This window comes from Copadichromis virginalis, linkage group LG17 (genome assembly GCF_057382275.1).
Source record: "Copadichromis virginalis isolate Kocher_CV1m ecotype Utaka linkage group LG17, C_Virginalis_male_GT1.1, whole genome shotgun sequence".
Classification (NCBI taxonomy): domain Eukaryota; kingdom Metazoa; phylum Chordata; class Actinopteri; order Cichliformes; family Cichlidae; genus Copadichromis; species Copadichromis virginalis.
The window spans coordinates 4,746,795-4,769,329 of NC_140634.1; the positions used below are offsets into that span (position 1 = coordinate 4,746,795).

Here is a 22,535-nt window from a genome sequence, read left to right on the forward strand (position 1 = left end):
GATTGGCCGAATTAAACCTCAGTGGATGAAGCCAACAAGCTGCAGTATAAGTAACATTATCCTGCAGCCAAGTGAAATGCAGTAAGAGAGGAGGAAAACCGCATTATGAAGCCTGGTGCTCCTCGTGCTTAAAAGATAAAAATCTAACAAGGTATGTGGTTGAACTAGAACATGTTACAAAAACTGGAGTAAACACAAGGATAAAGACTAATCCTCTCAATTTTCACATTTCAATTTTCTATTAATATTTTGCTTTGAAATTTGAGTCGGATCCTGTTTTTTTGCACTTTGAGAGTTTTGTAAACACGTTAGATAGATGTTGGAAGAAAATCAAATTAAATATGAGATGAGGATGGCAAACTAAAGCTCAGTTGTTCAGAAAAGTGGAGGTCCCTTTTTGAGTTGCTGGGAGTTAACATGTTTTGGACAGCTGACTTGACTGAGACTGAGTTTTCATAGCTGTACCACATCACTTAAAGGAACAAAGGGGGTGACAGGAATGAAAGGCTGAGTCAACGCACCTGTCTGTCGTTCCTCTCCTCCAGGTGTCCGATGACCTTGTAGTCACCCTGAGCAGTGAGAAGAGAGGATGAAAAGCATGAGTGCACACAGGCGCACGACAACAGGCAGCACAGTGCACTTGTGGAAAACATGTAGAAATACAGAAATTAAAAACACTCGAAATACAGTATTTGAAGTTGTTAAGAGCAGATAATGTGGTAAGAGGAGGTTGTCTGAAGTGTTAATATCAATCAAGTTAGATGTCAGAGTTATTGTCAGTTTTATAGCTGGTTAAACCACGGGGCCATGCCAGTGTACATCTTTAATTTAGAGCCAAAGACTTTTCAGAAACTGAAATTATCATTTTAGGTCAGAGAAGGCATGATAGACTCCAATTTGTTCATTTAAATGGATTTTTCTACACACTAAGGTTAAATATGGAGATCCACAGGGTTCTATGCTGGACCAATTCTATTACACATGCTTCCCTTAGGCAGCATAATTAGACATACATTTTCATTTCTATGCAGATGAAACTCAGGGGATCTATGAAAGTAAAGGATACACACCAATTAGCTAAGCTGCAGGAATGTCTTAAAGAAAAAGACTGGATAACCTCTAATTTACTGCTTCTAAAATCAGATCAAACTGGGGTTATTCGACTCACTCCTAAGGATCTTAGAAATCTGATGGCTGCTTGGCCTCATTACCTTGGCTTCCAGTATCACCGTAAGGAATCTATTATATTAAACAAATATTTAGGACTTCTTTCTTCCATCTGTGCAATCTCTTAAAAAATAGAAATATCCTGTCTAAGAGTGATGCTGAAAAACTATTCCATGCATTTATTTGTTCTAGGAAAAATGATCCAAAGTGCTGCAGCAAGAGTACTGACAGGGACTACAAACAGCTTTTTTCCACCATACTGGTTCCTCTTCAATCACTGTTAAAGCTGGGATTATATTTAAAATCCTTGTCCTCACAAACAAGGTCTTAAATAATCAGGCCCCAGTAGAGCACTTAGCTCTCAGATTTCCTTCTGGTTCCTAAGATATTTAAAAGTGGAATGACAGGCAGAGTCTTCAGCATTCAGGCCCCTCTTCTGTGGAACCAGCTCCCAGCTTGAACTTAAAAGCAGAGAGAGTGTCTTCTAAGTTCAGGCTTAAAACTTTCCCTCTTGTTAAAGCTTAGCTGGGGCTGGATCAGGTGATCCTGAATTTAGTGTAACTAAACACTACAATAGACACGGCTTGCTGGGGCTTTCCATGATTCACTTAGCATTTCTTTCTCACTCACTTGTTTTTGCCTCAGCATTTAATTATCAGATATTCGATTCTGGCTCTCTTCCTCAGTACATGTTTTGTCCAATTTCCTTCCACTCACCCTCAACCTGTCACAGCAGATAGCTGCCCCTCCCTTAGCCTGGTTCTACTGAAGGTTTCTTCCTGTTAAAGGGGAGTTCTTCCTTCCCACTTCTTGATGCATGTTCAATCATCCAGGTAAGTAAATCTCCAAAAGTTGATTCTGTTCATCTGGACGTAGCGTTTTGTGGAAGAAACGTTTCATCACTCATCCAAGTGACTTCTTCAGACTCAGCTGACTGCAGACTGAAGAAGTCACTTGGATGAGTGACGAAACGTTTCTTCCACAAAACGCTACGTCCGGATGAACAGAATCAACTTTTGGAGACTTCCTTCCCACCGTCGCAAAGTGCTAGCTTAAAGGGGGTCATATGTTTTTGGGCTTTTTTCTCTGTCATTGTAGGGTCTTTACAATACAAAGTGCTTTGAAGCGACTGTTGTTGTCATTTGGTGCTTCATAAATAAAACTGAATTGAATTATCACTCACAAAATATAATTAGATAATCAAAAATTAACACAGAACAGTAATTCTTCCTTATATTTCAATTTTCAATTTCAATTTTATTTATATAGCGCCAAATCACAACATAAGTCGCCTCAAGGCCCAATTATGTATTATATGTACCCGTTAATTTCAAAACTTGAGAAATTCCTGCACTAGTCAGTATTTTGCTACGTCATTTGTCAGAGTGTAAGATTTCTACTCCAAGAATGTTTCCACTCACTGAAAATTGAAATCTAGTAAAACACATTAAAACCATCAGCGTCTCAGGGGACTTTGCACTTACATCGTGAAGAGGGAAGGCAGCGTCATACACGCCTTTAGCTATCAATGTGCTGATGCCTGAAAGAGAGAGAGCAGAGACGTGAGACAACCCCAAGAGAGTTTGAGTGTCATTTATGAGGGGTTTCCTTTTCCTGCTAAGCATCGTGAACTGCATCCTCTGAAAAGACGACAGTTTTTACTTGCATTGAAAGGCAAGTGAGGTTTCAACCAGAAACTCAAACAGCTGGCTGGGCTTTTAAAAAAATAAGTGTTTGAGGCACTTACAAAGAGGTGTGTAAGCACATTTTTTACTGAAAAAGAATTAAGGATTGAGGTTAAAATAACTGTTCCAGGCTAAGAGGAAATTCATTTTTAGACAATGAAAAAGAGCACCTCCTTTTATTTATCCAATATCCAGCACTACTTACTTGTGATTCGATTTTTTTAAGGATGTGATTTGTTGTCCCAAAAAGATAATAATAAAAAAGAAAAATGGTTCTTTCCCCACACGTATTGTATAGCCTGTACCATTTTAAAAAGTCTGGTTTTCAGTGTCAGACAGACTGGTTCTGTCTTTTGCCCTTGAAAGTTTTCACACGTTAAATCGTGGCCTGCCCGTTACCTGTCAATGTCAGGGGTGGACGCTGATGCATGACATGACGCGGCATACACAACTACCTCTTCCATCAAACTAACTAATCAATTATCAGTGCCTCAAAGGGGACACGGACCTATGCAGCGATTAGCTGTGCTATTAATGAACATCACGACCAACACACATACACCTACGCATGAATGCTCACTCAACCAGCCAGAAACAACCACAACTCCCAGTGGCCCCTGCTTCAATCTCAGCCTGACCCGGGAAGTATGACCCACTTGTAGAAGAGATGGAGTAAAGCAACAGAGACAGAGAGGGAGAGTGTGTGTGTGGGGATTGTGTGAGCCTGGGTGGGCGGGGGGAGGGGAAGAGAGAAAATAGAGGTTAAAAAGATGCAACTCTATTTTTCTCGTCCCTTCTTGCCCTACAGCTTCATTAGTACCCGCTGGCTGAGACCTTCTGCTGTGATAGGCAAGCCAACCAGACATATGGTGGACATTAGAAATGAAACTGGGATCAGCATATCTATATGGGACCGATGGGCATTATAAGTGTGACAGGCAGATGCAACCATAATCTGCGTCTAATTAAATGCTCAGTTATATAAACAGGAAAGAGCTGCACTAACAAAGAATCAGGGGATACCTGATACCATGCAGTTCTTTCATGTCTCATACGGACAAACAGTGATGGATATATTTTAATGGAAATTCCAATGAAAGTACAATGAAGCCTTTAAGACAGCCGTCATCTGCGTGCCTTGCATGTTTATTTTCTAGATTACCTCAACAAATTATGGGTCACGCACAATTGCACAAACAAAGAGTGCGGCTGAACATATTGACTTAGCTGCTGAATGTCCCTATGGGTGTCTATGGTTAAAGGAATTGTTATTGAGCAGCCTTTCTAGGAACGGCCTGGTGGGAATAGGTTGTTGGGAAAATGATCTCTGTGTCATCCAACTATGCAGCACAGCACTCATTGTTTAGACAACCACTTGAACGTCACTTTATCTCTCTAGTGCACAAACAGCTTGCATGGCTCTGCGACCTTCTAGTACCTTCTTCTTCCTAAACTAAGAATTATTGCTGTATAACATTTAACTACAAATCTATAGTTTTACCTTTCACAACAGAGAACAAGACAATATGAGATGCTCGGGTGTTATTTAGTTTATCATCATTGACTCAAATAAATGTTGCCTGATTGCTACACCCTGTTTGAAGGGTGCTATAAAACGGGTGTAGTCAATGTGCTGTTATACCAAAGGTGTAACCAAAATGCTCAGTATTGTATATGTATTGTATACAGATCTAAGTAGCTTGGAAAGAAAAGCCAGTGGATTTCTTTAGGTTTCTTGAAGATGTTTCACCTTCATCAGAGAAGCTTCTTCATTTCTAAAACCAAATGGTGGAGTATTTAATCCCTAGTGGGATTAACCCTTAAGAGGGCCGTTGACCCGCTATTGATTATGTGCCTCATCACATGAGCCAAGGTGTGAAAAGGGTGTGGGTCATTATCAGCAGAGTTTTCAGGTGAAACTATTGTGAGACCTTGGCTCACCCGATCATGTGACCTATTGAGATCAAGTCACAGAAGATGTGAGTGGGCGTTGAGGTGTCTGGGGAGGGATCTCAAAACTGGCTTGTAAATTGGTGTTGTAAGCCACCCCAAAGTGGACAATGACAAGACAATGTTGTTTCATTTGTCATTCTGCTTCTTCCTAGTTGGTGTCTGACCTTTATCCTGTGCATCTTTACAGATTCGATGAATTGGGATAACCACCTGTTTAAAGAGCTTTCTTTACATGTGTGCGTTCCTTTTCTTTCCTTTCTGACTTACAGGGAATGTTTTCAGCCCGGTGTTCTAGGGTTCTGATTACTCCAATGTTGTGTTCCAGAGGGTGGCGGTGGAGTCAAAGAGTGGGTACTGGTCTGTGTGTGGGCTTCTGGTAAACTTCCAATGTTGAGGTTTCCATTCTCTTCAATGTGCACAGCACAGTCCAGAAATGGCAAACTATTATCCTTCTTGTCTTCCCTGGTGAACTTTATGTTTCTATCCACTGAATTGAGGTGAACAGTGTAGGCTTCTACTTCTTGGGTTTTGATTTTGACCCAGGTGTCATCCACATATCTGCAGCAGTAGAAGCCTATAGAAAGTCCAGTCACGTTTCTTCCGAGTGCCTCGATTCGATTACCATGAGATTGAGATTACCATGATCTGGATGACTGAGAACCTACACATCCATATTGAATGCAAACATATTTTGAAGCAGGGTTTTATTGTCATAGGCTCTGGTGTAGACCAGTGGTTTAGAGGTTTTTATGGCACACTAAAGAGCAAAGCAAAATTTCCAGCAACACCTGTTTTTATATCTGCAGAAGAGAGTGTTTATGTCATCTGGAACACCAGATCCTTTTGCACTTAAAAATAAATAAATAAATAAATAAATAATGCTTGACACTATGCTAGCAAATGATAAATTCACATAAACTTTCCTCAAGACATACCAGTGTGTCTCTGTTAAGAAGCACTGGTGTAGAAATAATCTAAAATGAGTTAGTTCTGGGAGTAACCAATGGCGGACCAAATTTCAGGAGGCTGGGAAGGATATGATTGGAGGAGTGTTGCTGCTTTCCAGCACAGGTGAATGAGATCAATTATACTGAAAACTATTTTAGACTAGCAACATGACACTTAAAAAAAATGAGTGAATAACTTGGTGACTTCTATTAGACACTGATGCCTTCAGCAAACCACTTGAGATCTGCTATTGGAGTCTATTGGAATACACATTTAAACACTGATAAAGCAGAGGCACAGCAAACTTCTAATGAAATGCTTTGTACCCTCACCTATGGTTTGACAGGTTCGTGCACACACCGTCCGTCTCAGGATCTCATAAACCTGTGGAACATTTCAGCTTGTTAGACTGGAAAAATTGACTAATCTTGAAAAAAATATGATACAGGAGGTAGTGATGTAAACATAGAGACTTACTATTCTGCCCCTTGTAGAATTGTCAAAGAAAGTGTCTTTAGATGTGATGTTGTACCTGAAGGAAACACAACCAATGAACACTATGGTACACTATGGCAGGGCTGCTAAGGTTTTTGCAAAACATAGTCTTTTTCAACTTTAAACACAAAATGCACCTGCAACAACACCAAACAGGTGGCTGTGTGTTACAAGTTTGTGGTTTAAAGAAACAAAACAAAAAAAACAAGTGTAGTGACTTTTCGACAATAAATGATTTGACATCATTTGTTGTTTAGGTTAATAGAAGGTTGTGACTATAGCATCCATAGTCAGATCCAACTAAGGACCAGCCCTGGTACCAGACAGTTGGTTTTCTTATCATTACTTAGTCTTATTTTATACTGAAACCATAAAATAAGGCTCTATAGAAAATAAATCTGTGTTCATATTTATCTCACAAGTGTAGCTTGTCCCTGGAGAAGCAGTGTGAAAGAAATTTGGTGCGTCCATGATCTTGATGTGGTACTTTAGGCTGGAAAGGCTTGGTCAGCGTTCTCCACACTGTGCTCATACTGGAGCCGAAACCAGTTTCCTCTTTGATTTCATAACTCTGGGGTAACCAAAACATACAGAGTTAACCATGTTACTACCTGTAAGATACACACATCCAAAGAACTTAACACTGTCTGAGAATTAAAGACCTAACACTGAGTGGTACTGCAGTAATAACCCCACGTGTAAATATAATTATGGGTATGGCTGTCTCTGTACTTTTAAATGAATTTAAAAAAAACTGGCATACCAAAGTCTTAGACTTAATTTCTTAAAATGTTACAACCCTTAAGTTTATTGTAATAGCCATTATATAGAAAAAAAATAACTACAGAGACACAATATCAACTTCAGCTGTTTGCTAACCCAACAAGAAACTGCTGCAGTGAGGTACTCTGATCTTACCGTCTTGGTGGGGACTCTAATCTTGAGAAACTCGGCCTCTCGACATAATACTGGCCATGGTGCGTGGACTCTGGTAAAGCTGGGGCCATGGCTCTTTAACTGAAAAAAACAAAAACATTCAGTTGTGTTTATGTAAGCAATTTGGGAAATTAAACATGCTAATCAGATCCAAACACAGTTTTGATTAGCCATGATTCAGTGTTTACAAGCACTTACCATGACTGAGCTTGTTTTCTACCAATAATGCTTTATTGGTCCTCAACTTTTTATGCTCGGGGAAATGTATCAGCAGACTGCTTGGCTGACAGTACCTGCTGTTTAAAAATGGCTTACCAGACCATCTGCCAATACTGCTTTGCAATCCAATACAGCAGACTTTGTTTTAGCAGGAGAGACCTAAATACATTCTGCTCCTCACTTGATATTTTCGCTTCTCAGTGCTTTTTCCCTTCAGGCCTTACAGTTGACATCTGCAAGGGCCAACTCAACATTTTGCATTCAACACGGAGTTTTCTTTGAAATCCAAGCCAGATGCAACCAATCCTTGCCATCATTCTGACCTACGGAAAAGCTTTGGCTAGCCTGTTTAGCCAGCAGCATTCCTCTGATATCTATTAAAGATAGATGTGTCCTGTGCTCCTACAGCAAAGCCTGGAGCCGTTTGCAGTTTGGTGCAGAATGTTCCTAACACATTGGAGGTTTGTTTTTTGTGATTTTACCTCCAACTTCAAATGTAACATATTAATTGTATGTAAGATGAAATTCTGACTCATCTAGCTGCTAATGAATCATGTTCCAGTGCCCACATGGTAATTAGTATATTAATATTAATATGCATTAGCAAAATTTGATAATTGGTTGCTTCAAATAGCACCAAGAGATACATGATTGAATTCCTGAATACGAGCGCGATGACAAAACTTCTTCTGGATTCCTGTGGCTGAATATAAATAGAAAGTATAAGTGAAGCAACACATTTCCAAGAAATTTGTTCCAAAAGTAAATTAAAAAAAAATTGTTTGCAGCAGGCCTGATGGACCTGGTTTTTAGTGTGAGTGAGAGAGTAAATGAAATGAAAGCGGAGCCAGTGGGGGATGACAGCCAGGTAACCTTACCCTCCTTAGACCCCCCCATTAGGTTCTGCAAGAGGGGGGGGAAGTGAAAAGAGAAAGGTGGTATGGCAAATGACAGAAACCTGAAACTATTCCCTTTCTCCTCTCGACTCCTACTCTCCTGAGATCTTTCACTCCCCCTCACCACCCTCCCCTCCTCACATATATTACTGTAGCTTGTGCTGCCCGCTAGACACTGTTTCACTGACTGATTGACTGCTTCACTGTCAGTCTTACTGCTCTTATTTCATTATCATCTCTCTCCCTCTGTCACATCCACACAGACTTTAGTCCCACACATTGCATACAGCTGAATGCGAAGGCACCTGAGATTCACCTCGCTTTAATAAGATGTATTTGTTATAAATAATCCATGTGCGGGCACACACACACATACAAAATAAATGTACTTTTACCATTTACAGATGACCAAAATAGAAGAAAAATAACTAAAAGAAACACAAGTAAATTATCTCACTAAAGTACGAGGAGACTCAGTTGAATGTGAAATTGAAGTGCTTTCACCTTGTTGCTGTCCTGTTACACACTGATCTGTCACATCACAGTATGTTTATGTGTCATGGCAAAAAGCTTACATTCCTGAGGACTTGAGAGGTTGTTTATGCTTATCAGACTATAAAAGGGTTACATAATTCATCCCAAACAGACAGATAATGTAAAAATCAAGGAAATCAAAGACCACTACCACTCTCCTCACGGGTGGTCGATCAGCAAAGATCATTCCACGAGTAAGAGGTGTTAAAGTCCAGAGCAACGTCTAATCAAGCAAAAGCCTGCAACTAAAACTGGTCTACTGTTTTAGGTTTATGAGTCCATCACCGGGAGATCACTGAATGTGTGGTGTGCATGGCAGGATTAAAACAAAAAAGGACATTGCTGCCCATCTGCAGTTTGCTAAAGATCACATGGATGAGCCAGATGGCTGCTTAAACAATGACTGTTATTGGGATGAATGAGACCAAAATAGAAGTTTTTGTTTTAATGAGAAGTTTTATGTTCAGATAAAGGGAGCTACTCCACTGCAGGACAACTGTGTTATCACACCTGTGAAACATGGTCTCATGGTTTTCACCTCTTTTGTATAACAGTTGTATGTTGAAATAAATATTTGAAATATTAGCATTTAGCAATTCCCAGAAATCTTTAGTCGAGGGGGAAACAGCAACTAAAAATATTTGACACCAGACACAGTTTTTCCTTCTAGCAGATATTAGATCCTTTTCCTCAAAAACAAAATCACAAAGTCATATCATACTTTTTTTGGAGAGGAGATTTTCTTTGTCTCCTTTCTTTAAATCAGATACTCTGCATGATGTGTGTAGACCACATTTGTGCAACACTGAAAATACTATAGACCTCAGAGTTTCAAGAAACCCCTGAACATTAGGTGAATATCCTAAGAGACATGTTATACAATCTGCAGTGCCTGGCCTATATTTGTGGGCATTTCTTGATTTATATTTCAGTTCCTTTTCAATCTCCTTTGATACTCCCACAATTCATCTAATCATTTCAGGAAAGTTTTCTTTTCTTGTCTAAATCAAAATTTAGATTCATGACAATATTCATAGTACTAAAAGTAAAAAAAAAATGTAAACACTTCTGGCGTAATCAACTGTAATCCTTGTCATAAGTACCATTGATAGAACCGTTGAATTCTACTGCCTGTGTTATTGTTAGATAAAGTTTACAAAATTAGACTACACGTATCCAGAGACTACATTTCCCCCGAGGTCCCTCTGCACCCCCAAGGGTTTACCCTCACCCCTTTCCCCATCTGCCATCATCAAAAACGCAGACACTTCAGTCAATTTAGGACAAAACAATCCAGCAGGTTTCACTCCACACTGACCTGGTTTTTCTGTGTTTGTCAAGCAGCAAACTGATGGCTGAAAATTTTGCAACCTTACAACTGACCATCTGCCACAAAACTGAGAAATAAGCAATGAATTGCCGATGTACTCCATCTCGACTTGCTCCTTTGAAATTTTTTTGTAGCCCCTCTCACCAGTATTCTGTTTCACCTGCTTAATCAACATTTATCATCTGTCTCCCAATCCTTTCCTCCCTCTTCCTCCTCCTCAACCTCTCCTCCCATTGCTATCGCTCCATCAAAAAGCAGATGATATAAATACCTTTTAGCCTGGAGAAGGTTAATTAGTAGAGCGATTTCCAATTAGCTCTTTATCTCTGTTGGGGGCGTAACTAGGCCGCAGCCGGGGGCATCTTTGGGTAGGAGGGTGGTGGGTTATGAGAGGGTGATCAGGTGGGTGATGGGATGGCTGGGAAGAAAAGTATAGCAGGAAGTGGAGAGAAATCAAGAGAGATGAGGGGGGACTGGTTGAGTGAGATAAACGAAGAAAATACAAAAAACAAACTGAACCATGGGAAACATGGGCATAGGCAAAATTCCAAGATTGGAATTTGGAGGCAATGCTGGAGGTGGCAGAGTTAAAGATGTTAACATTTTCATCAGGAGTGACAGTATGGACAAGATAGAATGAGTACTTCAAAGGGAGCACTCAGGTTGAGTGTTTGAGAGAAAATGTTAGAGAGGCAAAGCTGAGATGGTTGGACAGGTGTAGAGGAGGGATATAGTGGATACACTGAACAAAGGATGTTGAATATGGAGCTGCCAGAGAGGAGGAAAAGAGTAAGACTTCAGAGGAGGTTAATGGATGTCATGAAGCAGGACATGCAGACGGTTGGTGTGACAGAGGAGGATAGTAGAGGGTGAGACGTGGGCAAATGATCTGCTGTGGTCCCCTACAGGGAGCAGCCAACAGAAGGTAAAGAAAGTGTTTACAGAGCTCAAGTCAGATTTCTATAGGACCAGAAGTCCTTTTACAACCACAGCTATCGCTATGTGGTGGCCTTAAGATAGATGCAGGTTTGAGGCACTTTTATTTTCCAATCCACAAGGTACATCTATCTTTTACAGCATCTATAGCTAGGTGTTAGGATGACATCAGTAACTTTCTACAGATCTCTAGGTGGTCGGATCATACCTGTAGGTAGCTAGATTTTTTCTTTGTTGTTAAAATCAATTAGCAAAAAACTCACCTGTGTTAGCACTGTGATGGACTGGACACCTGTTCAGGGTGTACCTTGCCAATCATGAAGCCCCCAGCAAGAAGTCATTCCAGCCATCAAGAATGAATAAACTAAATGCAGGAGGTGCATAGCATTCAAACTAAATGCAATGCAGTTGACACACAACTAGGGTTGCTACCTTTTTAACTATCAAGTAAGCGACAGTCTGGTGTGCCAGAAGCACAATGCACAGACAGGTGTGTATAGTGAAAATATGTATGTTCATTTTCTTACAGTAAAAATCCAGTAAAATGTTAGTATTAAGTTTAATCAATACCTCATCTAAAACAATAAAGAAAAATAAATTAAGTGATGACAGAAATCCTATGGGCATTTCCTTTGAAAAATAAGCAAAAGAGAAAAAATATTCAAATACAGGCTTCAATTACCCAGGTTAATATGCTGCGCAGACCAAACAGCACCGTCTTTTTAAGAGTCACGACTCCAGGACACAATCACTCGTCTGATATAATTGTGGTCAAATTAGATATTTGTAAGAGTGCAAATCTGTTGGTCAGAAAGTGACATTTCAAGTAATGGTCAATATATGGGACATTTAACACGGAGAAATTTCGAGAGGTGAGTAAAGCTCCCATTTTGAAAACAGTTAAGTATTAAACACTTTTCATTAACATTAACCTGGCCGTCATACACTTTCATGTTACCCATATAACTATTAGCAGTTAAGTGTTAGCCACATTAGCGGTCTATTATCATGACGGTTTTGGTTAGCTGCTAAAGCTAACAATAACATAACTGTTAAAGTCTAGGCTAATCTGTAACAGTCATTAGTGTGGCCCATCTGCAACATTAACAGAGTAGATTTAACAGTTATTTTGGTTCAGAAAATGCTAGACTGATTCAGATTCTGTTCAGTAGACTGGATATACTGGATTTCGTAATGTGCAGTGTGTTTTTCATGGCAATTCAACAAGTAAAATATATATATATATATATAAAATAAAATAAAATAAAAAGATTTCCTTCATTTTGCACTAGGAACAGAGTAGGTGGTTTTCATACACCTTAGCCTACTTCTGAAACACACAGGTCTAGACTAGCAAGGTGTTCTACACACACAAGTGTTGTTGGATTTTTGACCTTTACACTGAAAACAACAAAAAAATTAATTTATAAAACAAAACCAAAAAAAAAAAAAACCCCATTGCTGGTGTATTAGATGGAGAGCGCAGTCAAAATGCAGGTAACATACACTTGATACTGTGTATGCATATACTCAGTTACAGACAGGTGATGGACTGAAGCTGCAATTACTTTGCTGACAAAAATGTCTACGTGGGAAGAACAGGACAAAAATATTAGCAGAGCACCAGTTTCGGCGCTACATTTTTATCTACATAGTGCTGCTTTCTGGCAGCACTTACTGCCAAATACACAGTCACTGTATCGGTGTAGAATGGAAGAAAAATAGTTTCATGTATAAAAATACTGTATGGTTTGCAGTTTGCATGTTTAGCACAAGTATAGAGCTGTTATTCATTTGGTTAATTAAAACTAAGGCAAGATGCCGGATGAATCCTAGCATGGAGTCCACAGCAACACAAATATGTTTTAGAAGACGAGTGGAACATACTTATTTTTTCTGATTATTAATGTTCCCATGCCTTCATCTAAAAATACTAACATAACATTTAAGTGTTTAAAATGTTTCTAAAAACCCCATGGACTGAAATCTTGACAAGTCCCAGCTCTACTTCTTCAATTAAAATCTCGCACTGATTTAATTAAGCATGTTCTCTAAGAGGATGTCCCTAAGAGATCAAAGGTCAGCGCAATAATCCTGAGACACAATCAACAAGTTTGACATTTGAGTCACTCTTCTTTACCAGCATCAAGTTAATCTGAAGTCAAACAGGTTGGGCACAATAAGGATCATCTTTTTTATTATATAAAAAGTATACTTTGCTACTGGTGATGCTCAATGTATATATCTTTAAAACAGAACAGCAAAAACTATTCCTTCTACCTCACTCAAGAATAGCTGTAGCTCAGGTAGATAGGCCATCTACTAATCTCAGAGTTGCTGGTTCAATCCCTGATTGCTCCAGTCTGCGTGCCAAAGTACCCTTGCGTAAGATACTAAGCCGTGAGTTGCTCCTGATGCGTTAATCAGACTGTGAATGCGTTCAAATGTTAGATAGAAAGCTTTTAGATGTAAATAAAGTAACATTTTAAAACGCATCAGATTCTCACTGGGGGAAAAAAGACTAATGTTACCAACTTCAAAATGCTAAAACATTTCAAGCAAAATGACATTTGACATTTATCATTACCCATGTCGAGTGAGACACTTACACTGACCCTAATCTCTCAAAAATAAAAGTGTCTTCCAAAGCCTTTGGAAAACATTTAACTACCAACATACGCCAGCAGGCCATCCGTTAATTACCTGCTTTATTTTAAGTTAGAGGTGCAGTTTGTACTTCTGTTGTATGCACTTGATTAACTATGATTAATGTTGAACAGCTTCACCCGATTATGTGCACACAGAGTACAGTGGAAAATTGATTTTTGGTACATGACTTATTATATCTGTAAGGCTGCTTCTCACCCATTGCGGCCTATACAATGATGGAAGGAGAGCAGTTATGTTTGTCAGAGTGCTTCCCACTTTGTTCAAATTAAGGATATTGGGATGTTTGTTTCTCTCGGTGGCAGATTTTAGCCCTAGATCTGTGAGACGAGATAAAAAGCTATCAGTCAGTCAGTTAATCTCATCCAGGCTTAGGCTCCATTGCCACACTGTCAACAATCTGATTAATACTAGCCTGCAGACTCCACACACTGCCAACTGGCTGCCAGCCAACACACACGCGCGCACACACACAGCAAAATGGGTATCATACACACGACAAGCCCTGCACTGGTAAGTTAGACACTACAGTACACTATTTCTTAAACATTTTAGAGTACATGAGACTTTTATGCTGTTTTTGCCTTGTGCTGTGTAAAAAAAAAAAAAAAAAAATCCTTTTTGTTTTTTTACTTTACGAGCGAAACAAGTAAGCATCGCTTAAATTTAACAATTTAATCCTCTTGTTGAAGCCAAAGTGCAGCAGAAGCTCATTAACTGACAAACGGAAGTTTAACAAAAACTGCATTTGTACAACTTTGTGGCAGTAAGCCTGGAGCATCATTACCACAAGCAGGCAGAGCACATAGGCCGTGTGTTGTGCCAAGTGCCACGCATAAGCATGCATGCACGCGCACACACACACACAAACAACAAAAGCAGGACAGAGTCACACAAGCTAGCGCCAGTAACACACAATGACAGCGAAAGTGATTTGTGCGTGTCAAAACAAAATTAGCCGTTTTAGGCCAAATTAGGAAATCGATGCAGAGGTCAGAGCAGCAGCTGTGTCAGCTAAAGTGACCAGAATTAAAGGCTTTTAGCACCGATGAAACATCAAGGCCACTGTGGATGCTGACTCAAAACAAACAGGATCTGCACTAACTGGACATTTTATTAGGTACACCCTGCTTTTACCCAGCTTGGGCACCCTTTTGCCATCAGAACTTTCTTTGTTTTTCATGGTTCAACAAGGTGTTTTAAGGCAGCACGGTGGCACGGTGGTTAGCACTGTTGCCGCACAGCAAGAAGGTCCTGAGTTCAATTCCAACATCAGGCCGGGGTCTTTCTGTGTGGAGTTTGCATGTTCTCCCCGTGTTTGCGTGGGTTCCCTCCGGGTACTCCGGCTTCCTCCCACCGTCCAAAGACATGCAGCTTGTGGGGATAGGTTAATTGGAAAATCCAAATTGCCACTAGGTGTGAATGTGCGAGTGAATGTGTGCGCGAATGGTTGTCCGTCCCTGTGTGTTGGCCCTGCGACAGACTGGCGACCTGCCCAGGGTGTACCCCGCCTCTCGCCCTATGACAGCTGGGATAGGCTCCAGCGCCCCCCGCGACCCTGAAAAGGATAAGCGGAAGCGAATGGATGGATGGATGGATGGATGGATGGATGGATGGATGGATGGACAGTTGTTGCAGATTTGTCCGCTGCATATCCATATCCATAATCTATGATCCACCATTTCCTAAAGGTGCTCTGCGGGATTGAGAGCTGTTACTCTGGAAGCCATTTAAGTACAATGTTCAAGAAACTAGTTTGAGATCATTTGAGCTTTGATGCTCAGTTGGTACTAAGGTCTGCCAAGAAACTACACCCCCATATCAAAACACCACCACCATTAGCCTAAACAGTTCATACAAGCCAGGATGGATCCATGCCTCATTTTATTTGTGCCAAATTCAGATCAAAATGTCACAGCAGTAATTGAAACTCATCACACCAGGTTGTATAACAGGTACCGTTTCCTGGTCTTAGACAGCAGAAGTGGCAGCCAATGCAGTTTTCTGCTCCTTCAGCCCATCAGTTTCCAAAGTTTGACATGTTGTGCATTCACAGATTATGCATACCTGGGTTTTAGCAAGAGGTCCACCAACGCAAACAACCATTTCCAACAACCATGCCATGCTCAAAGTCACTTCTTCCCCATGCTCAATTTGGGCTACCTGCCTCAGTGCATCAAGTTGCTGATATGTTAAATTACAATAAATAAACATTTAAATTTAGACTGCCAGTAACCAGAAAACAGCAGCAAAGGTAAGTCACAAGGTAAGACTTTGCAAAAGTCTTGCGGCAAAAGGTGCGTCGCAAAACATCTGATGTGATGAAATCACTTGTGGTAAATAGACATAGCCCAGTGTACGGGAACGCTGTAGAATGTGCACACACCAAATTCAACTTGTTGAGCTGCTAATTTGGCTATATTCCACCCCATGCTCAACAGTGAGCAATCTCTGTGTTTTTAGTAGACACAGTAGACACAGATCCATCTATAATGGTAGAAAACACTGACAGTTAAAGGTTTCCTTTCTGCAGGCATTTACGGATGAAGGCAGAAGGCTGAATGACTCAGGCTTGACTTTTTTCTCCCATCACTCAGGTTTGCAGGTTTGGTGCAGCTTGCACCAAGTTATGCATCAGTGGGTTGCCCTTGGATACAAGCCATTTCTGACACAGAAAGCCGCCATTCTCTAAAACCACAACGTTACTGAAGTTTCTGTGAAACTGCTTTAAGTTCTAGAGGTTTTTGTTTGTTTTTATTGGTGAACTTCAGTGATGAATTTTGTCCACGTTTCCCACAATGCTGACATTTATTCTGACTTTCCATTTTGTAAAGCATCTCTATTTTGATGTGTGTTTATTCAAGTGGCAAATTCCTTGTACCCTTTTTTTTTTTTTTTTACCCTCCCCACACCTCAGGAGCCCATAGAGCAGGGGTGGGCAATCTCAGTCCACGAGGGCCGGTGTCCCTGCAGGTTTTAGATGTGTCCTCGAACCAACACAGCTGATTTAAATGGCTAAATTAGCTCCTCAACATGTCCTGAAGTTCTCCAGAGCCCTGGTAACGAACTAATCATGTGATTCAGGTGTGTTGACCCAAGGTGAGATCTAAAACCTGCAGGGACACCGGCCCTCGTGGACTGAGATTGCCAACCCCTGAGTCATGGGGGTGTCTAAACCAGTACCTATGGAAATATTTGTCGGTTGCAGCTGTGGCTACAACCGTAGCTTGCCTCCACCAGTGTGTGAATGTGAGAGTGAATGAATAGTGGCATTGTAAAGCGCTTTGGGTGCCTTGAAAAGCGCTATATAAATCCAATCCATTATTATTATGTAGAGGAATAAAGTTTCATAATTTCACATAAGTAGACAGAAACTGGCGATATCGTAATATGGTTTAGGCTAAAATATAATCACCAACTTAAAGCCCCTAAAGACAAACCCACTTTGCAGCTGCCCTAAATTGGGATGACTCATGTAGGTTTTCTGTTGTTTTGTCCCACAGCAGCAGGATGATTAAAGAAGGTTGAACACTTTGGTACAATCAGCAGAAACCTCAAGACAAGCTCAACTGCTGTTGTTACACAGTCTCTCCCACCTCCTTCTACTATCTGAGCCAGGCTCCTATGTAGGCGCTCACCTTAAATAGCTCAAGATAGTGTTACGTCAGATCCTGTGTAGAGGTTCAACTTCAAAAAGCCTGTGAAGTCAGTGAAGCTATAGAATTTAGCCTGTGTTCAAAAACACAGAGTCTAGTGTGTCAAATTATAATCCCATTTATTTCTCAAGGATTTGGGATAAAAATAAATAAATAAATAAATAATAAAATAAAATAAAAAACAAAGCTTTTGTTTTTTCCAAGCCTTAATGAAAACTAATGGTTTTTAAATATACCTGAACTCTGCGCACTATTCACCTCAGCATTGGCTGACCTAGCTCTGCGATTTTACGTGTTCTACCACTTAGTGGCTTAGTTGCTGTTGTTCCCAATTGCTTCCTTCCACTTTGTTAAAATACCACTTTCAGTTCCACTTTCGCTTATCCTCATCAGAGTCACAGGGGGGTCCAACTACCATAGGACGAGAGGTGGGGTACCCCCTGGACAGGTCGCCAACTGACACCATTTAGAATGACCATTTAACCTGATCCCACTAACTACATGTCTTTGGAAAGTGTCTGTTAAAGCCTACCTGTCAGCTGCATTAAATTTAGCCAGTGTTGTGCAAATGAGAATAAAAGAAGCTTAGCATGACCATACACACACTCACCTCTCTGTCTCTCTCAATCTCCAAACCAGCCTCTAGTAGGTTAGCCTCAAACTCCTGCCTGATTAGACGCATCTCATGGTCACCGGGCTCCATTGGCTCGCCATCTCCTGCTCCTCCAAGCTCCATGAACACCTCGCTGGCGCCCGCACCCTCCCCTCCTGGAATGCCGCCGCCGCCGCCTCCACCACCACTTCCACCTGGTGCCACATCTGAGGCCGCCATTGAAGGAAAGTTGCCATTAGAAACAATAGATAACCGGTCTTGTGAAACGGAGGCACTAGCAGGAGATCGTATCGAGGTGTGCCTTCGCTGATGAAAGACCAGAACATAGTCGACTTTCCGTCGGCCGTCACTGAAGTAAAGGCCTTCTCCGATGGCATGAGGACCTGAAGTTGATCCCATGACCTGTAAAATATAAATATCAAGCAAACATCAATACTGGTGCACTATATATTAAAAAACCTAAAAGATTTAGAATAATTATTGTAGCGTATCCCAGTCAAATACAAACTGGTTATAGAGAGCATACAACACCTTTAAGCAGCAGTGGAGTTATGTAATAAGTGTTTGAATGAACTTAAACATTACTGCAGTGTCAGTGCACACAACCACAAGTGGCTTTTGGCAGGTTCTCAAAATCACTGAAGTGAGAACCTTCAGCAGCAGAGTGGGCAGTCAGCTCACCTTTGGCTGTTTTATTCTTTATTTAGACAGAGGGAAAGCAGAGAGCGAGACTAAACATGGAGGACACAAGAGGCAAAGCTCTATACTCTGAGCATGATGGGAGATTTCTTACCAGACAGCAGTATAGCGATGCAATGTATGTTGTTGTATTACTCTGTTACACTTTAACCTAAACACACACTGTGCTTCGGTTGAATACACATCAGGTTTTTTCACATAACGCCAAATCACAGCGAGTGTCATCTTTATACTGTAAAGTAAAGACCAGAGTATTCTGGAGAAAACCCCAACAGTCAAACAATCCCTCATGAGCAAACACTTGGTGAGAATAGAAGGAAAAACTACTTTTAACAGGAAGAAACCTCCAGTAGATTCAGGCTCAGGGAGGGGGTAACCATCTGCCATGACCAGAAACAGGACAAAACAGAGACCAAGGGAGAGAGAAGATGTACATGAACGATCACAAAGTGCTTACATTTTAAACTATTTGAGCATGAAATAGACTAGTACACTAAAAAAAGAAAAGAAAGAAAAAACATGCTAAGTTTAACAGCTTGGTTTTTAGAAATATCTGATATGATATAGCTAGAAAAAGCTAGCATCACTATTGAAAGTAATTTTGTTGAATTTGCCAATACTTAATATCACTAAAGCTGATTGAAAACTACATTACAAGAGCAACTTTGAGACAACAGTGTAGGCCTTATCCTTTTTTTCCATAGTGAGAGAAAAGAAAGAGTGAACTTCACTCAGAAATGGAGAAAGATAAAAAAGACAGGACAGGAGAGGAAGAAGAGAAGTTAGATTTAAAGGTAAGAACTGCTCAGTTGTGTTTGATCAATGGAAATGTAAAGCTTGCATGCAAGTCCTCATGTTTTTGTGGTATTATGGGGGGTTTTCATATTGTGAAACATGCAGCAAATCAAAATGAGGCATGGTTTAAAGGGCACCAGAGATTAATTTAGTTAAATGATGATGATGCTTAGATTCATTAGCTGAATTCCACCTTCCATGCCAACTGTATGCCCTAGAGTATAAAGACAGCATAAACAGCATACTGTCAGTGTAGAGGATGGAGATTAATCAGGACAACTCATGAAACACCTGCTGACATCGTATTAAATTCAGTGTATATCCACAAAGATCAGTAAACCTCAGAGCTGCAGTATCCCCAATCAACTGATCACAGCAGGTACATTAAGAAAATCTACTTGACCTCTCGATAAAAATTATTGTGAGTTGTGATTCTTGTTCCGATGTTGGGCCATTTCAGCTGATTTTAGGGTTCCCCCACCTGCTGAATCCCACTTTAACCTGTACCCTACTCATTTTCTTGTTTAGAGGGAAAGTCACCCTCTACAATGCAGGCAACAGAAAATGGAGCTATTTTTTTCTCCTTCCTTTTCTCTGCTCATGTTCTGCTTACCTGTCTCAAGTTGAGTACCTTTATTAGAATTACAATTTAGACAGAAATCATATTTGTATTCCTGTCTACTAATATTATTTTTATGTGACATTAATATAGCACAAAATTCAGTTTGCTTTGCATAAAAATAGATACTAGAGTTAAATAGGTAGTAGAAACATCCTCCAAAGAGCTACTTTTTAAACTTTTCTAGAGTACATTTCAGAACCTGCTCATTTTCCACTTTTACTTGAGTAAATAAAATGAACCAGTTCTTGAAGTTTTACTGGTGCATTTTTTTAAACACTAGTATCTGTAATTCATCCTAAGTAGAGGATGTCATGATTACCAGTTCAGTAATGTGTACTCTATATCACTTTAATGATGCAGCTGATGGTTTTAATTTCCTATATGTTGTTGAGTAGCATGATTTAAAACAATGTGATTAGAAGCTAAATAAAAAATAATAATATTTTGATGCAATATATAGTAGAATAGAGGCAAAGAAACAAGCATGACAGAAATTGTTCCTTTTTGGGAGAAGCAGTGCCACCCCATGCCCTTCTTCTGGACACACCCCTGGCAAACACATTGCAGTAAATGACTGAAGCAACTAAAAAAAAAAAAAAAAAGACCAAAGCAATAATTAATAATAATAATAATAATTCCCTTAGCTACCTTTAACTTGCCAATTGTTAACCAAACAGACAGCACACCAAACAGCTAGGCCTTTTTTAGACATTTTAATTCCTGTCTATCTCGCCAAGTACTGAATAAATGTAAACCCCGGTAGAACAAACCGAATGAGTGCAAATTCAGGAAGGTGTGCATTACCGACTTATTTCATGGCTCAGGCAAGTCAAAACAAGTTTAGATGTTCCTGAAGCATGTATTGCCAAGTCTCACCAGATTAGCTTATCGGTGTAGTTTATTCAAGGTGTTTCTTTCTATCAAGCTAATTAGCTGCACCTGCTGGATGAAAGACCCTATTTCACCTTTGAGCCGTGTCTTCACTTTCAGATTCCACTTAGTTTACAACACTCCATGTGAACTTTAAAAGTCGCTGCTGAGCGGACTCCCAAGAAAAGCTGAGTTAGTATAGCGCCGACCGACTTGGGTCTAATCAACAGACACCTGTGTAACGGTGTAAATTACTCCAGCGCATTGTTCCTAATGTCTCAGGTGTTCTTGTGCTTCAGCTACAGTTGCTATTACAAAAACTGTTTACTGCATGTGTACAAAGTCTATAGACTATTACTCAAATTACTTACGAAAGCTCTAATTATTTTGACTGCATAACCGCACAACAATACATATTGTCTGCACTACTCTGCAGGACACAAACGCTGCTACAGTCACGCTCCTGGAGCTTCACTATAGTGCTTGTGTTTGCTCACACATAACAGAGCGAGAGAGACAGGTGTGCAGGGATTTTTAGTTGCTTTAGTTTAACCAGTACCAAGAATCCCCCGGTAGTTGTTGTTCTGTTAAGAGCTTAATGAAAACTCCTGGGAAGACCTTCCCTGGAGGTTGCCAAACCTTTTACTGAGCCTCACCTGTCTGCTCATCATAAAGTGGTATATGATAGCCAATTATGATGTTCTCACGTATAATCGAAAGCGTCGTCTTACGTTTCTTGTAGCCCCATGGACAAATTAACTAATTATAGGTTCCAAGTAAATATAGTAGATGGAGAAACACTTCAAATCAAAAATTAAAGCTGAGCTTTCGGCAATGTCACCAAATGTAAAACGAATATGAAAACTACCATAGAGAGTCGTAAATATGTCACGAACACTGAGGTGTAGTAAAAACTAACTCCAGACCACGACCAGAAGACCAAGAGAAGCGGCGTGCGGGGAGGCTGTCGTTGTACTTACTGGGATCTTGTCTTCACTCGGGGAGACCTGCATGCTGTTGCGCTTTAAAGACACACAGAGGAGTAGTGGGAGAAGAAGAAGAGCAGGAGTGAAAGTTGGCGGTTTAGGCAGAAAAATACCTCCGGATTCATCATCCCTCCCATCCCTCCCATCAGATTCATGAAGTCACTCCAGTTAGTCGACAGTCCAGGTGGAGCGACGGATCGAGTGTCTCAGGTTTCATTATTTTCTTTGTCTGTCAGATGTATGAGGCAGTTCGTATGCAATCGGCAGCCTGATCACATGCTGGTGATACCCATCTATCCAACTGTGTGATCTGGAGGCTGCCTGCGCGCTGCCTGCGCTTTTGGCACGGAGCGTCCCACGCTGTAAAAAATGCCCATCTCCAATATGTTGTTTTGGTCTTGCTGCTCATAGCGACATGTATACTCAAAAAAGAAAATCACCCTCAGTTAATTTGAGTTTTTTAATTTGAATATTTTTTCCCTTTTTTGAGTATACACGTCGCTATATTCAAAGATTAATTTATTTACA

The 22,535-nt window shown here is 40.3% G+C and overlaps 1 protein-coding gene across 2 annotated transcripts in view; it reads right to left on the bottom strand.

The window, feature by feature from the left end:
- The window catches only part of ano2b (anoctamin 2b), a 64,682-nt gene extending 42,550 nt beyond the window's left edge, over positions 1-22,132 (bottom strand). For both annotated transcript variants that reach the window (XM_085435910.1, XM_085435909.1), the window contains exons 1-8: positions 22,002-22,132; positions 18,033-18,437; positions 7,167-7,265; positions 6,668-6,819; positions 6,231-6,285; positions 6,086-6,137; positions 2,652-2,707; positions 522-569 (exon numbers count right to left, since the gene is read on the bottom strand). In XM_085435910.1, the coding sequence (XP_085292036.1) occupies positions 522-569; positions 2,652-2,707; positions 6,086-6,137; positions 6,231-6,285; positions 6,668-6,819; positions 7,167-7,265; positions 18,033-18,437; positions 22,002-22,034 (900 nt within the window). In that variant the 5' untranslated portion in view covers positions 22,035-22,132. The remainder of the gene's footprint in view (positions 1-521; positions 570-2,651; positions 2,708-6,085; positions 6,138-6,230; positions 6,286-6,667; positions 6,820-7,166; positions 7,266-18,032; positions 18,438-22,001) is intronic.
- Positions 22,133-22,535: the final 403 nt, after the last annotated feature.